Source organism: Daucus carota, chromosome 4, assembly GCF_001625215.2.
Source record: "Daucus carota subsp. sativus chromosome 4, DH1 v3.0, whole genome shotgun sequence".
Lineage (NCBI taxonomy): Eukaryota > Viridiplantae > Streptophyta > Magnoliopsida > Apiales > Apiaceae > Daucus > Daucus carota.
In genome coordinates this window covers 35,274,689-35,287,354 of record NC_030384.2, presented here as the reverse complement: position 1 = coordinate 35,287,354, position 12,666 = coordinate 35,274,689, and the positions used below count along the sequence as shown (strand labels likewise).

Below are 12,666 nucleotides of genomic sequence, written 5' to 3'. Positions count from 1 at the left end.
ATTTGATAGAACAGTTTCAAAAATTAATAAAAGAGTGTTGGGACAACAAAATAACAAAAAATATTACTAAATACCAAAAGTTTATTTAACAATATATATACATAGGAATCGGAATATACCATATTTTATTATAGAAAAATAATTTTTATTTTCAAACTAGCCTAAATTTTTTGATATATATATAAACGATATTCCTTTGTAAACATGTATTTCTATCCAAATTATTATGTTACTTTTAATGATTAAATAAACTAATTTTTCAGAAAAATTTAATTATTTTGGCTATTATAGTATAAGATAAGATAAAATAACGCCATTAAATTGGAAATGTAGTAAAATATTGGGAGAGGGTGACAAATCTATTCAGTTAAGCCGCATCCACCAAGGGCTTCAAGACCTACATAACAGGCCCATGAAACTTCACCCAATTCTTCAACTCTGACTGCCATAAAATCATTTACATTTTCTTGGGCTAGTTTAAAACCCAAATCGCAGCAATTACAATGGGGCACTATCAAATTAGAGATAATACAGATTTAAATTGCGAAAATAGATTCTGTCCAAAAAAGAAAATTGCAAAAATAAACTTATCAACAAAAAATTAACATATATCTTCTATAAAGAGCTGGTCAAAATGGGAATGAAAAATTAATTCGAACTGATTAATTCGTCCATTTTTTCTTGAAAAATTCATTTTTCAGAAACTTTATTTTTCAAAAAATTTATCATCTAACACCTAAATACATTAATCGAAGGATGGAAACTCTATTTTTCGAAAAATTTATCATCTAACCCTAAATACGTCTAAAAAAAATTAGAAGATAAAATCCTAGTAAGCAAGAAAAGAACTTTCTGGAAAAAAGATAAGAAATGAAAATATAATTGGATATTGTCCAGATGAAAATATAATTGAATATTGTCATAAGAACTCATTTTATGATACACTTTCCTTCTATCAAGATTTCTTTGAAAGAAAAGATAACATTGAAATCACAAAAAAAATAACATAATAAGTTCCTATTACATCAAATAATTTTTCCTACCTTAATTTTTAATTATAATTATCAATATGATATATGAAAATGTAAGTATACATTTAATCAAAGAATGTTTTTTGATTATATACTATAATTTTATGATGGAACGAATAAAATTACTAGATACAATCAAATTCAGTAGCTAAAACACATTAATTCAGAAAAATTCGATAATTAGCCCATCATATGTGAAATTTATTGTCTATTTGAGACACAAAAAATTAACTTTTCAAGCTCCCAATAAATCATAAAAATTGATGACATAAATAAATATAATATATATGATTTTTTATTGGATGACAATGACAACTCTATAAATTTATGAGAAGCCCAATGAATTAGAAAAGTTTATTACACATTGTACATATAAAATATATATGAATCTCGATCGGAAAATAATCATAACTCCTTATATGAATTAAAATATTAAATAAAAAAAGTTAAGTATCAAAAAATGTTTTCAAATTTAATTGACTAAGTATGATTGGTTCAACTCACACTAATAATGATGAAATCCCCGGTATGCACATCAACACCTCATTAGAATGAGTCGTATTTCTACCATATCATTTGGGAAAAAAAAATTGGTGATAGAAGTTGGGGTACGACTACTCGAGTACTCGCTTCCTAAACCCTCATCAGTATTTAATATGGAAAATGTTAGGCTCTTCAAAAAATTTCATAATTTCATATGTCATCTTTTCGTTAGATATCAAGTCATTAAATAGACATAGACGATAGACCCCTACCGTTACATCAACCTCACTAATATAATCATTTCAAATTGACACGTCATGAAATATTTTTTAAAAATAATTTGAAATATTCAGCATTGCCCTTGTTTTAATCCACCTGAAAATTTACTTGAAAAACACCTGAATTTGTTAGTTATAAAAAAAAAAAATACGAAAAACGAAAGAATACGGATTACGGGGTATTGGGGTGGTAGATCTCAGACTAGTGCACAACATATTTTTGTTCTAGACTTCTCCAACCACTCGTTCCTCATTCTTCATCCTCCCCCACAACTAAAAAAACAAAAGCCAAACAAACCCTAATTCCTAATTTCACCACAATCACTCTTATCCCCAATTCCATCGATTCCACTCACACACACACACACACACTTACACAAAAGATTGAGCCGCTACAAGTCTCGAATTGGGTGAATTGCGCATGGGTTGATCGAAAAACAGAGAGATGGAGTGGGACAGTAATTCAGATGTAAGTGGAGATGACGAGGGCTTCTTGTTGAACGACGGTGGGCCCTTTCCGTTTCCGATTGATAGTTTGTTACAACCGGCGCCATGTGGCTTTGTTGTTACCGATGCTTTGGAGCCCGACCATCCTATTATTTATGTCAATTCGGTTTTCGAGATGGTTACGGGCTATTTAGCTGAAGAAGTTCTCGGTCGTAATTGGTTCGTGTTTCTTGCTCTCGATCTTTTGTTTTCGTATTAATTTTCGAAGTTTTTTTGAGCTGCAAATTGCTTATCTGGTATTTACGGATAAATTATAATCGTAGATGTGAAATTTAATTAGTAGTTTGTTTTGTTCTAGATACACTCATGAGTTGTGATGGTATGTGGGATGCTTACTATGTATACCTATTGACAATGGGCTATGAATTTTTTTATCTGTTGTCATTTAAGAATTGGATCATGGATGATGGTTTAATGTTAATAAAAAGCGCGGATAGTAAAAACTACTTAGATGATAATCAAAAGTTGCCCTGTTGTGCAGGGGATGAGTGATTTGAGTTCTCCTGAAAGCTACTTGTTTCACTAATCCACGAAAATACCGAACTACTGTGTATTTTAAGTAATCTACAGACCTCTCATAAGAAATTGTGACATAGTTAACTGTTATAAGAACTAGTCTGTGTGTGGAAGTTAGTGATGCTGAAGATTGAAGTATGTGAGGTGCTTTATTTTTATTTCTATTAAAAATATAGTTTACAGCATTCTTAATTATTTAGTAATAATACATGATAAGTAGCAGTTAAATGGTTGTGACCGAGCCTTTTAGATTTTTGTGCTTTCTTGTTGAAACTTTGTTTATTGGTAGCTTTGCCATATCTGCGCCATGTGAATGATGTGGCATCCCTGTAAGGTCTAATCATAACAGTGTCATCATTGCTTTAAGAGACAAGCACAAGGATGCCACCCTGACACTGCATGGCCTTACGACAACACCAAGGTTCATGCTTAGACTTGTGTGAACAAGAGTTAAAAGAAAAATGACCTAATTCTGGTAGAATTACAAGAGTGTGTTTACTTTGATAACATCCTCCGTCATTCTGTTACAGAGTGGGGTGTGAGAAGGTATTGAATTAGGGGAGTGCAGAAATGAATAGTATGATTCAAGCAAATGACAGTTTAATCTTAGTAAAAGGTCTGGATATTAACATTTAACTAGATGATAAACAGAGAATTGAACTGTTGCCACACGATATGTTTATTTGGATTTCTCATGGAAACTAATTTTTGCTAATATCCATAGATAATAAATTGTTTTTTAAGTTAACTGATGTTATCAGCTGTCATAACTCATAAGAACTAGTCTATGTGGAAGATTGATACAGAAGAATGAAGTATGTGACGTGCTTACTCTTAAACGTTCAGTGTACATTATCTCGATTCTCTGTATGATACATGATAACTATCGGTTAAATTTTTGTGATCAAGTCCTTTATAGTTTTTCTTTTTTCGAGTTGAGACTATTGTCTATATTGGTATCAGGGCTATCTAGGTGTTGCCATATCTGTGCCATGCGAATGATATAGCGTCCCAGTAAGGTCTAATCACACAGTTTCTTCATTGATTTAAGAAATGAGCATACTGCTGCAGCCCTCACACCACATGGCCTTGCAGCGACACCAAGTGTCAAGATTAAAATAGTTTGAACTGGAGTAAAAAAAATTAGACTTGATTTACACATATTTCAAGAGCGTGTTTACTTTTGACATATTCTCCTCTGTCATTTTCTGCTGATTGCTTGATCTTTTACTTCGTACCTCGCTACTACCAGTTCAATTTGCTTACAAGGAGAATAAGTGTTGGAAACCGCTCGAGACTCTTTTTTCTTTATTGTGTTTGTTATCAATGCTATCCAATGGAGCTGGTCTTAGGAAAATCATTGCTCCAGTTGCTATTCACTTGTACTCATTTACTTCGGCAAATAGTCAAGTTATTCTTGATCAGACTGCTCCCTTTTGCTGAGTGCCTGTGTGGCTCACTATTGCTGTGCAGGAACTGCTGCCTGCATCCAACTAGTTGCCTCACTCTATCCGTCGTAAGTTATTGTTTTGGTAGGAGCTAGGAATGAACTGAGCCATAACTCTCATCAGTGGCGTCAAAAACTGTAATACCAGTCTATTAATAATGAATTTCTAATAAGCATAGGGGGAAACTATAATATTAGTATTCTTTTAGGCGTTTCTTTTGAAATACTCCTCTAAAAAATATTATTAATGGTTAATTCATGTTGATTATATGCTGTTAGGCTTCTAAGAGGTAAATTTAAGGAAATTAAATTATTCAGAAATAATTGTAAAGAAGATATAAGTCATGCAAGGGAGGGACCTAGAAGGGGTTACTCTATAATGTCATGTGACAGAGTCTTATTCCATTCCTCTTTGATCTTAGCTTGGAATGACTATATAGACTGACTTTTTGTGTTCAGGTAGATTTTTTAATGGTGATATTAATTTGATCAGGGTTTTGTTTCGTTTTGTGTTGGGCTACTAGGATAGGTTTTAGGTAAACTTTGTACAATGACTAAATAGTAAAGGTTGATAGATTAATATAGCTCAAAAGATAAACTTTTAGTAACAAATGAGATGGCTTAAAATCTTTGATTACTCAACCAATGAACTATATTAAGTTTAAATATCAACATTCAAAAACTACAACAGATTTAACAATATCGATATATGTATATACAAGTTAGTAAGATAAATATTTGTTATTTTATGTAGTATCATGCATTTGGACCCTAAAAAACATATTAGTTGGGTTAAAACATGTAATTTGTTTTAGAAGAAGTTTGATGAAAGTAGATCTTACATAGATAAAGAATAAGTGGATTAGATGTAACGTTTTGTTATTAGTTTGAATGCAGGATTCTAGATAGTATATAATTCTATTTTTAATTAGATATGGGCTTGGATTGTATATTAATTGGATTTTATTTGGAAAAAAAGTGTTTCCAAATATAGGATCCTATTATACAATTAAAGCCAAACGAGAGATATCACTATCATACATGTACTGATATTATGCACACACACACACCACGATCAATTTGCATATCATATGTGATGTGATTTAGAATTTTTTTTATTTTAGTTTGTAGTTTGTATTTTAAGTAGGTTTGTATTGGAGTAAGACCACACACACACACACACACACACACACATATCAGCACTTATGTAATATTTGTAAGTATACTGCTATGCTTGTATATAATAATGGAAAGTTGTAATGTAAAAGCAGAAGCGCCATATGGACATATCTTCGTGGACTGTGATATGGTGTCTAATTTTTGATTAATACTTGACACAGCTAGCCTATCTATACAACTATCTAAAACCCTACGCATAGCTCTTTAAAATCTTGATTTTATCTGTATGTATTTGGACTAAAACCTATCTCATGAAAGCTAATTAAAGTAAAACTTACTAAAATCCACAGCATTGAAGTTTTCACCATTGCAGCTTCTCCGTTGGGAATCATTATTATTACTTTTTGTGCATGTCTGTGTATTTGGTATCTGGTGTACCATTCCTATTCTCATAGTCTCATGTTATCTCTTTATATTTAGCTTTCCTGCAATCTTGAAATATTATTGAGACATTTTTACTTCACTTAGTTCTTTCTGAGGTTCATGTGTGATTTAAAAGGTCATATTTTTGCATTCAAAAGATTACTCACTTGGATAAGCATATGTATTTACCAATTTTCGTGTATGAAATGGTAAGCATTAACTATTACGAGGACTGATGGAAGGGTCACATAACGTTTTTGCGTATTTATTCGAATGAGGCATCGCACCATGTTTTCAATTCTCAGACTATCTTTCGTCGAGTATTTGTCACTGGTTTGTTAATCTGGTTCACTGTGCCTCATGCTTTTTATGCCATCTTTCCCTCATTCCTCTTAGTTGATGATACTTATGGAGGCTTGCCATGTTAATGTTATTTTGGGGTTCTTACTACTTGTGGAAATTTGTGGCAGTCGTTTCTTGCAATGCAGAGGTCCATATGCAAAAAGAAGGCATCCATTGGTAGACTCTTCAGTTGTGTCAGAGATAAGAAGATGTCTAGAAAAAGGGATTGAATTTAAGGGCGAATTGCTGAACTTCAGGAAGGATGGATCTCCACTAATAAATAAATTACGTATGATCCCTATATATGGAGATGATGACACAATAATACATATAATCGGTGTTCAGTTCTTCACTGAAGCAAATTTGGACTTGGGCCCACTGCTTAGGTCTTCAATAAAGGAAGCTGCTAGTGCACAAGATCGTTTTCGTTCTAGTCTTTCTTCTGATCGTCTACTTCAAGATGGGAGCAGGAATATTGCTCACGGGGGTTGTGGGATACTGCACTTGAGTGATGAAGTCTTATCTCATAATATCCTTTCACGTTTGGGTCCTAGAGATATTGCATCTGTTGGCTCTGTCAGTAAGCGGCTTTATATGGTAACAAAGAATGAAGATCTTTGGAGAATGGTTTGCCAAAGTGCCTGGGGTAGTGAAACAACTAGAGTTTTGGAGGCAGTTCCTGGGGCAAAGAGACTAGGCTGGGGTCGATTGGCAAGGGAGCTGACCACTCTCGAAGCAGCAGCATGGAAGAAAATAACTGTTGGAGGAATGGTTGAACCTTCACGTTGCAACTTCAGCGCATGTGCAGTTGGAAACCGTGTGGTTCTTTTTGGCGGGGAGGGAGTCAACATGGAGCCGATGAATGATACTTTTGTATTGGATTTGAATTGCAACAACCCTGAGTGGCGACATGTCAAAGTGAGTTCTCCACCTCCTGGGCGTTGGGGTCACACACTTTCTTGTGTGAATGGATCTAATCTAGTTGTATTTGGAGGTTGTGGGCAACAGGGTTTACTGAATGATGTCTTTGTATTGGATTTGGATGCCAAGCATCCAACATGGCGTGAGATCTCTGGTTTGGCTCCTCCTCTTCCAAGGTCTTGGCATAGCTCCTGCACCCTTGATGGGAGCAAGTTGATTGTTTCCGGAGGTTGTGCAGATTCTGGAGTACTTCTTAGTGATACTTTTCTGCTGGATCTTTCAATTGAGAAGCCAATTTGGAGAGAGATACCCGCAGCATGGACCCCACCTTCTCGACTTGGTCACACACTCTCTGTTTATGGGGGAAGGAAAATTCTTATGTTTGGTGGACTTGCAAAGAGTGGTCCGCTGCGGTTTCGTTCAAGTGATGTATATACTATGGATCTGAGTGAAGATGAACCTTGTTGGAGAAGTGTTACCGGGAGTGGGATGCCGGGTGCTGGTAATCCAGGAGGTTTAGCTCCTCCTCCGAGGCTGGATCATGTAGCTATAAGCCTCCCTGGTGGCAGGATTCTGGTATTTGGTGGGTCCGTGGCAGGGCTTCACTCGGCCTCACAACTCTATATACTGGATCCAACAGAGGACCAGCCTACATGGAGGATACTAAATGTACCCGGGCGCCCTCCAAGATTTGCTTGGGGACACAGCACCTGTGTTGTTGGAGGGACAAGAGCGATTGTCCTTGGAGGCCAGACTGGTGAGGAATGGATGCTGGGTGATCTTCATGAGCTGGCTTTAGCAGGTCCAGTCTGACCAACTTCATTAAGGTATTGGATGAAACAGGAGTTTTGGCTATTATGAAGATTGTCTGAAGGATTATAAACTAATTTATCGCGTCTATGAGATGGGCTAGGCTTATGGTTGTGATCGTTACTCCACTCAAGTATGTGTTAAAATCTGGCACTGGTTTGAGTTATTATGACAATCACGGCTGGTGATGTAACTCGGGTTTAGTTCTGAGAGATTTGCATGGAACTGTCTGTATAATGCACTCCCTTTGTAGCTTAGGAGTACTGGTATAGATGGATGGGTTAGGTATCATATACATAGGCTTGTTTGCAGTATGCATGTCATTTCTTCTTGCTGACGATCTGTTTGTGTAATATGGATGGCAGGAAGGGAAAAAACTAAACGATTCTGGGAAGTGAAACAGAACTCAGTTGATTACTGTACATTAATGTTGTATATGTATCGTTTCTGTGTACTTGAAATTGAGAACTGATCTTGGTTCTGGTGATTAATCTATATAGGAAAATAAATTGGCAACTGATGAATACATGAATCTTTAGTGTGTGTTGGTGACTGAATTCTGCTGCCGGTATTGCAAGTTTTGTGTAGTTTGATCTTCTCCAGTTTGATGTGTACATGTATTTAAATTTATTACGTGGGATCTTTTTTACTATTATAACAGTCAATTTATAGCCAATCCTTATAATGGAACTATAGAACCACAAAGGTTCTGCTGCACCATTATTTTTTAAAAGGCGTATTACAGGACACAATGAAAGCTGCTGCCTAGGATTTTCCTAAGAGTAATCAAATGTGAGCAGAGTTAAAAGTATGATGAAATTTGAAGAGTAGTGGCACTTTAAACTCCAGTCGCACAAAAACAAAAGAAGAACCTTCCCAGTTTTGCAGATCATATCCGAACCGATTACCTACTCCCTGGAAGGAGCAGCAACCTGGAGAAAAGTATGTGTTGGAGGTATGATAGAACCACAGCGTGGCAATTCGCAGTTAGAAACCGCGTGCTTCTGTTTGGTGGGGAGGAAGCCAATGAATGATACTTTTGTATTGGATTTGAACTGCAATTATCCCGAGTGGCGACTTATCGAGGGCGCAGGCATTCCAAGGGCTTGGCATAGCTCCTGCGTTCTCCACGGCTGCAAGTTGATTGTTTCCACTGGCTGTGCAGATTCTGGACTACTTGTTGGTCATCCTTTTCATCTAAATCTTTCGGATCAGAGGCTGATTTGGACGGAAATACCAGGAGTCTGGACACCACCTCCGAGGCCAGATCATGTAGGTATTAGCCTCTCTGGTGGCAGGATTCTGGTGTTTGCGGGATCTGACAGGGTAAGCCTGTGTGGAGAACACCAAATGTTTCCGGGCACCCTCCAATACATGCTTGGGAAATGATACCTGTGTTGTTGGAGGGACAAGGGAAATTGTCCTTGGAGGTCATACAGTTCACGCTATTATGAAGATTGTCTCAAGAGAAGTGAAACCAGGACTAGATTCATTACTCCCTCTGGTCCATATGGTCAAAGCATCTAAAGTTGCGTGTAAAAAGTCAAACGACTTATATAATGGATCAGAGGGAGTACTTCACATTTATGTGTACTTTGATAGATGTACAGTTCTCATTCAACTGAGCTAAGCTCCGGTTGTTGATCCACCTAGGAAAACAAAATCGCTTTATCGCAAGCTTTATTGCATCTGTGATCAAAGTTGATGGTTGATTTTGCAAATGATAAGTTTATGCATAGTTGTTCATCAAGTTGTATGAACTTTTTCGTTTGCCAGAAAAGAAAGAGAGGAACTTTCTTTTGAAGGAAAAGGAGGGGAAAGCTTGATGAAAAATATTTACCTTAACTTCACGTTCATGGGAGGAGGAAAATGAATAATTTACAAATCTGTGAAAGAATATTTTATATTTATTATATCAATTTTGTTCTACCATTCGTATTTCGAGATGTAGATATTAATTTAAAACACTGTTTTGAACTTTTACATCATCCTCGTAAAAAAGAACTTACATCATCTCTTTTAAAAAAATAAATTGGAATTTTTGCATCATGGTCCAGGATTTCAAAAAATGATGAATATCAGGAGTTGGCTTTAAATTTATAAATAAATGATATAAAATAATTGATAGTTGATATATATTTTTGTTAAACTATACATATAAGAACAAAAATCATGGATAGAAGATTTTTTGGTTCAAGAAAATTTATCATCTAACCGAATGATATAAAATATATTTTTGAAAATTTAGACAATTAAATCTTAATATCTGGAAAAGTTAGTATTGCTCACTCTTTTTTTTAGAAACGAGTTGATGAGTTGATTCGTTTTAAAACTAGGGCATACCATTCAAATTGATTATTCATTATATTCGTCGTAGGAGGCATCAATTTATACATGGACAACTATATTTGACTAAAGAAAATATGTGCTTCACTGAATCGTTTCACTACACCATAGAATGCATATAGCAACAACAAAAATATATTGCCTTATGGGTTATTTATGTTGCAGTACAGTATATTGCAACAAATATGCAAATTTTTGGCGTTGCATCCGATGGTGTTGCAATAGAGGCCTTATAGCAACAATTTGTGCAATGTAATGCAACACCAAACAATCATTGCAATAAAGCCTGTATAGCAACAAAATAATTTTTACAGCAACACGAGTAATTCATTGCAGTAGTAGTTTTTGTTGGCTAACTAACCACCTTAAGGCAACATTAATCAATCAAATTGCAATGAACTTTTTAGCTATTGTAATACTAGATGGCAACAGATTTGGACAAAATTGCAACAATATTTTTTAAAAAAATAAAAGGATATTACTGAAAATAGACTGGTCAGGCATGTTTTTATGCCACAAATTCAAGCATCAATTTCATTCATAATCATAACACCAATTCAAAAGCAGCACTCAGGCTGTCACAACATCATCATCCAAACCATTCCTAATATAAGTCTAATACAAAGTAATCTAGCTATTTGTACAAACTAAACTTAAATATAAAAAATTTTGTTGTTCATGATGCCGAAACTTCAAGAGGACCACCGACAAGTTGAGCAACACACCAAGAAGTTCCTAGATAGATCTCCGTCAAATTCTAGACATTGCAAAAGAATCTTCTAAAATAGTTCCCTTGTCCAGCTGCTCCTAGATATTCATGTTGTTATTATGGCAAAATGATATGCACTGTTTAGTGGGATTCTGCTTCTTTGTTTATCCGCTGCTGCAATGGCCAAAACAGAATACATGAAAAAGAAAAAGATATTGCAAAAACAGAACATATAATAATAGTGAACATATGCTACCCACCTTATCTGGAATTTATTAATCACTTCATCGACAACATGAATGAGGGTATCTTTTTGCAATCAACTTCTTCCCAAGCTCCATTTTTATTAATGCTCTGTAGATGAAGCAGCACAACCAATAAGTATAATTATAAATCCACAAGGGACTATATCAGATAAATACACAATAAGAATTAACAACCAATGAAAGTGTATATTTTGCATTTCAGAGTGGCAAAACAACTATTAATATAGAAATATCATCCTACAGGCTCTTGGGGAACACTCTGACCTCCTGGAAAGGAATCTAACTGCCATACAACCTCCTATAGTTCAAAGAAAATATAAACAGAACTTTGAAAGTTAAGTTGGTACGAAGGAATCCGACCTGATTCGGCATTTAAGTCCAAGTTAGCAATTGCCCTGTGATTTTGATCCAACACCTCACCAACATCAAAGCTTCCAACACCTAACCACAGACTTGGCATCAAAACAAATAATAACAAGTTTAGAAACACAATCATACAAACATAGCGTACAAATTCAAAATTTTAGAAACACAAACTAACAACAAATTCCTAATTTAAAATTTCTTATTCAAATTCCTAATTCATATTTCTTATTTTTGTTTCAGCTGTGTGTCTAGGTGTGGTAGTACAGGGGGTGTTGTGTTTTTTTTTGTTTTGTTTTCTTATCTTTGTTAGTTTTGGTAGCCCGGCAAAATTTCTAACTTAAATAATTAGAAGCCCGCCAATATTTTGGGCCCAAAATTCGGACTTACAGCAACTGTCTTAACAAATTCATTGCAATAGAACTCTAGTTTTTAACTCTCTCCATTCTTTGTACATCATTTGCAATGTTTTTAAAAGTCCTTGCTATACATGTAATATATTCTCTCATTTGCAACATTTTTTTACAGAATTTTAGAAATGTGGTTGCAATAGCCAATCTATGGGGTAGTGTTTATTGGAAATAAATCTACCTACATATATTAAATCGGCATAAGGGATGAGGTAGTCAACCTGGAGAAGAATTGGAAAGATTCGACATGGAAGAATTGAAGAAAACGTTTGATGGTGATATTAAATAAAGATGATATGTGATTCAAATATGGAATGGCCTGCCAACTATATTAGAACAACAACAACATTATTATTAAGGGTGATATTTGACAAAATAAATTATTGTAAAGAGTATTAGGGGGTGAAATGAAGAGATGGAGGAGAAAGTGAGGTTGAAACATGTGTCTCATGGAGCTTACATCGTGTCGACAAAGGGAAGAGAAGAACATAAAAAGAAAATGGTTGAAGTTACACAAAAAATGGATAAAAAGACAGCACCATAAGTAAAAAATTATAAAGATATGTACAAGCATCTTGTATAAAAGATGCGCGAACAAGAAATATATAATAGTGGAGTACGAAATAGTAAATGACAAGATATATGTTTGATTTGATACATAAATGATCATATATGTCTATATAACGAAGATATAA

At 34.8% G+C, this 12,666-nt stretch overlaps 1 protein-coding gene and 1 long non-coding RNA gene across 2 annotated transcripts; one reads left to right on the top strand and one right to left on the bottom strand.

The window, feature by feature from the left end:
- The first annotated feature begins 1,961 nt into the window (after positions 1–1,961).
- On the top strand, positions 1,962–8,397 carry LOC108218689 (adagio protein 1). Its single transcript, XM_017391753.2, has 2 exons — positions 1,962–2,458; positions 6,275–8,397. Exons 1-2 carry the CDS (start codon positions 2,238–2,240, stop codon positions 7,878–7,880), a joined length of 1,827 nt encoding a protein of 608 aa, XP_017247242.1. The 5' UTR covers positions 1,962–2,237; the 3' UTR covers positions 7,881–8,397.
- Positions 8,398–10,719: 2,322 nt separating this feature from the next.
- Positions 10,720–11,840, bottom strand: LOC108218214 (uncharacterized). The gene is made up of 3 exons (XR_001806313.2): positions 11,559–11,840; positions 11,193–11,286; positions 10,720–11,106 (listed from the first exon to the last, which is right to left on the bottom strand). It is a non-coding gene; the product is annotated as an uncharacterized LOC108218214 (long non-coding RNA).
- Between the last annotated feature and the right edge of the window lie 826 nt (positions 11,841–12,666).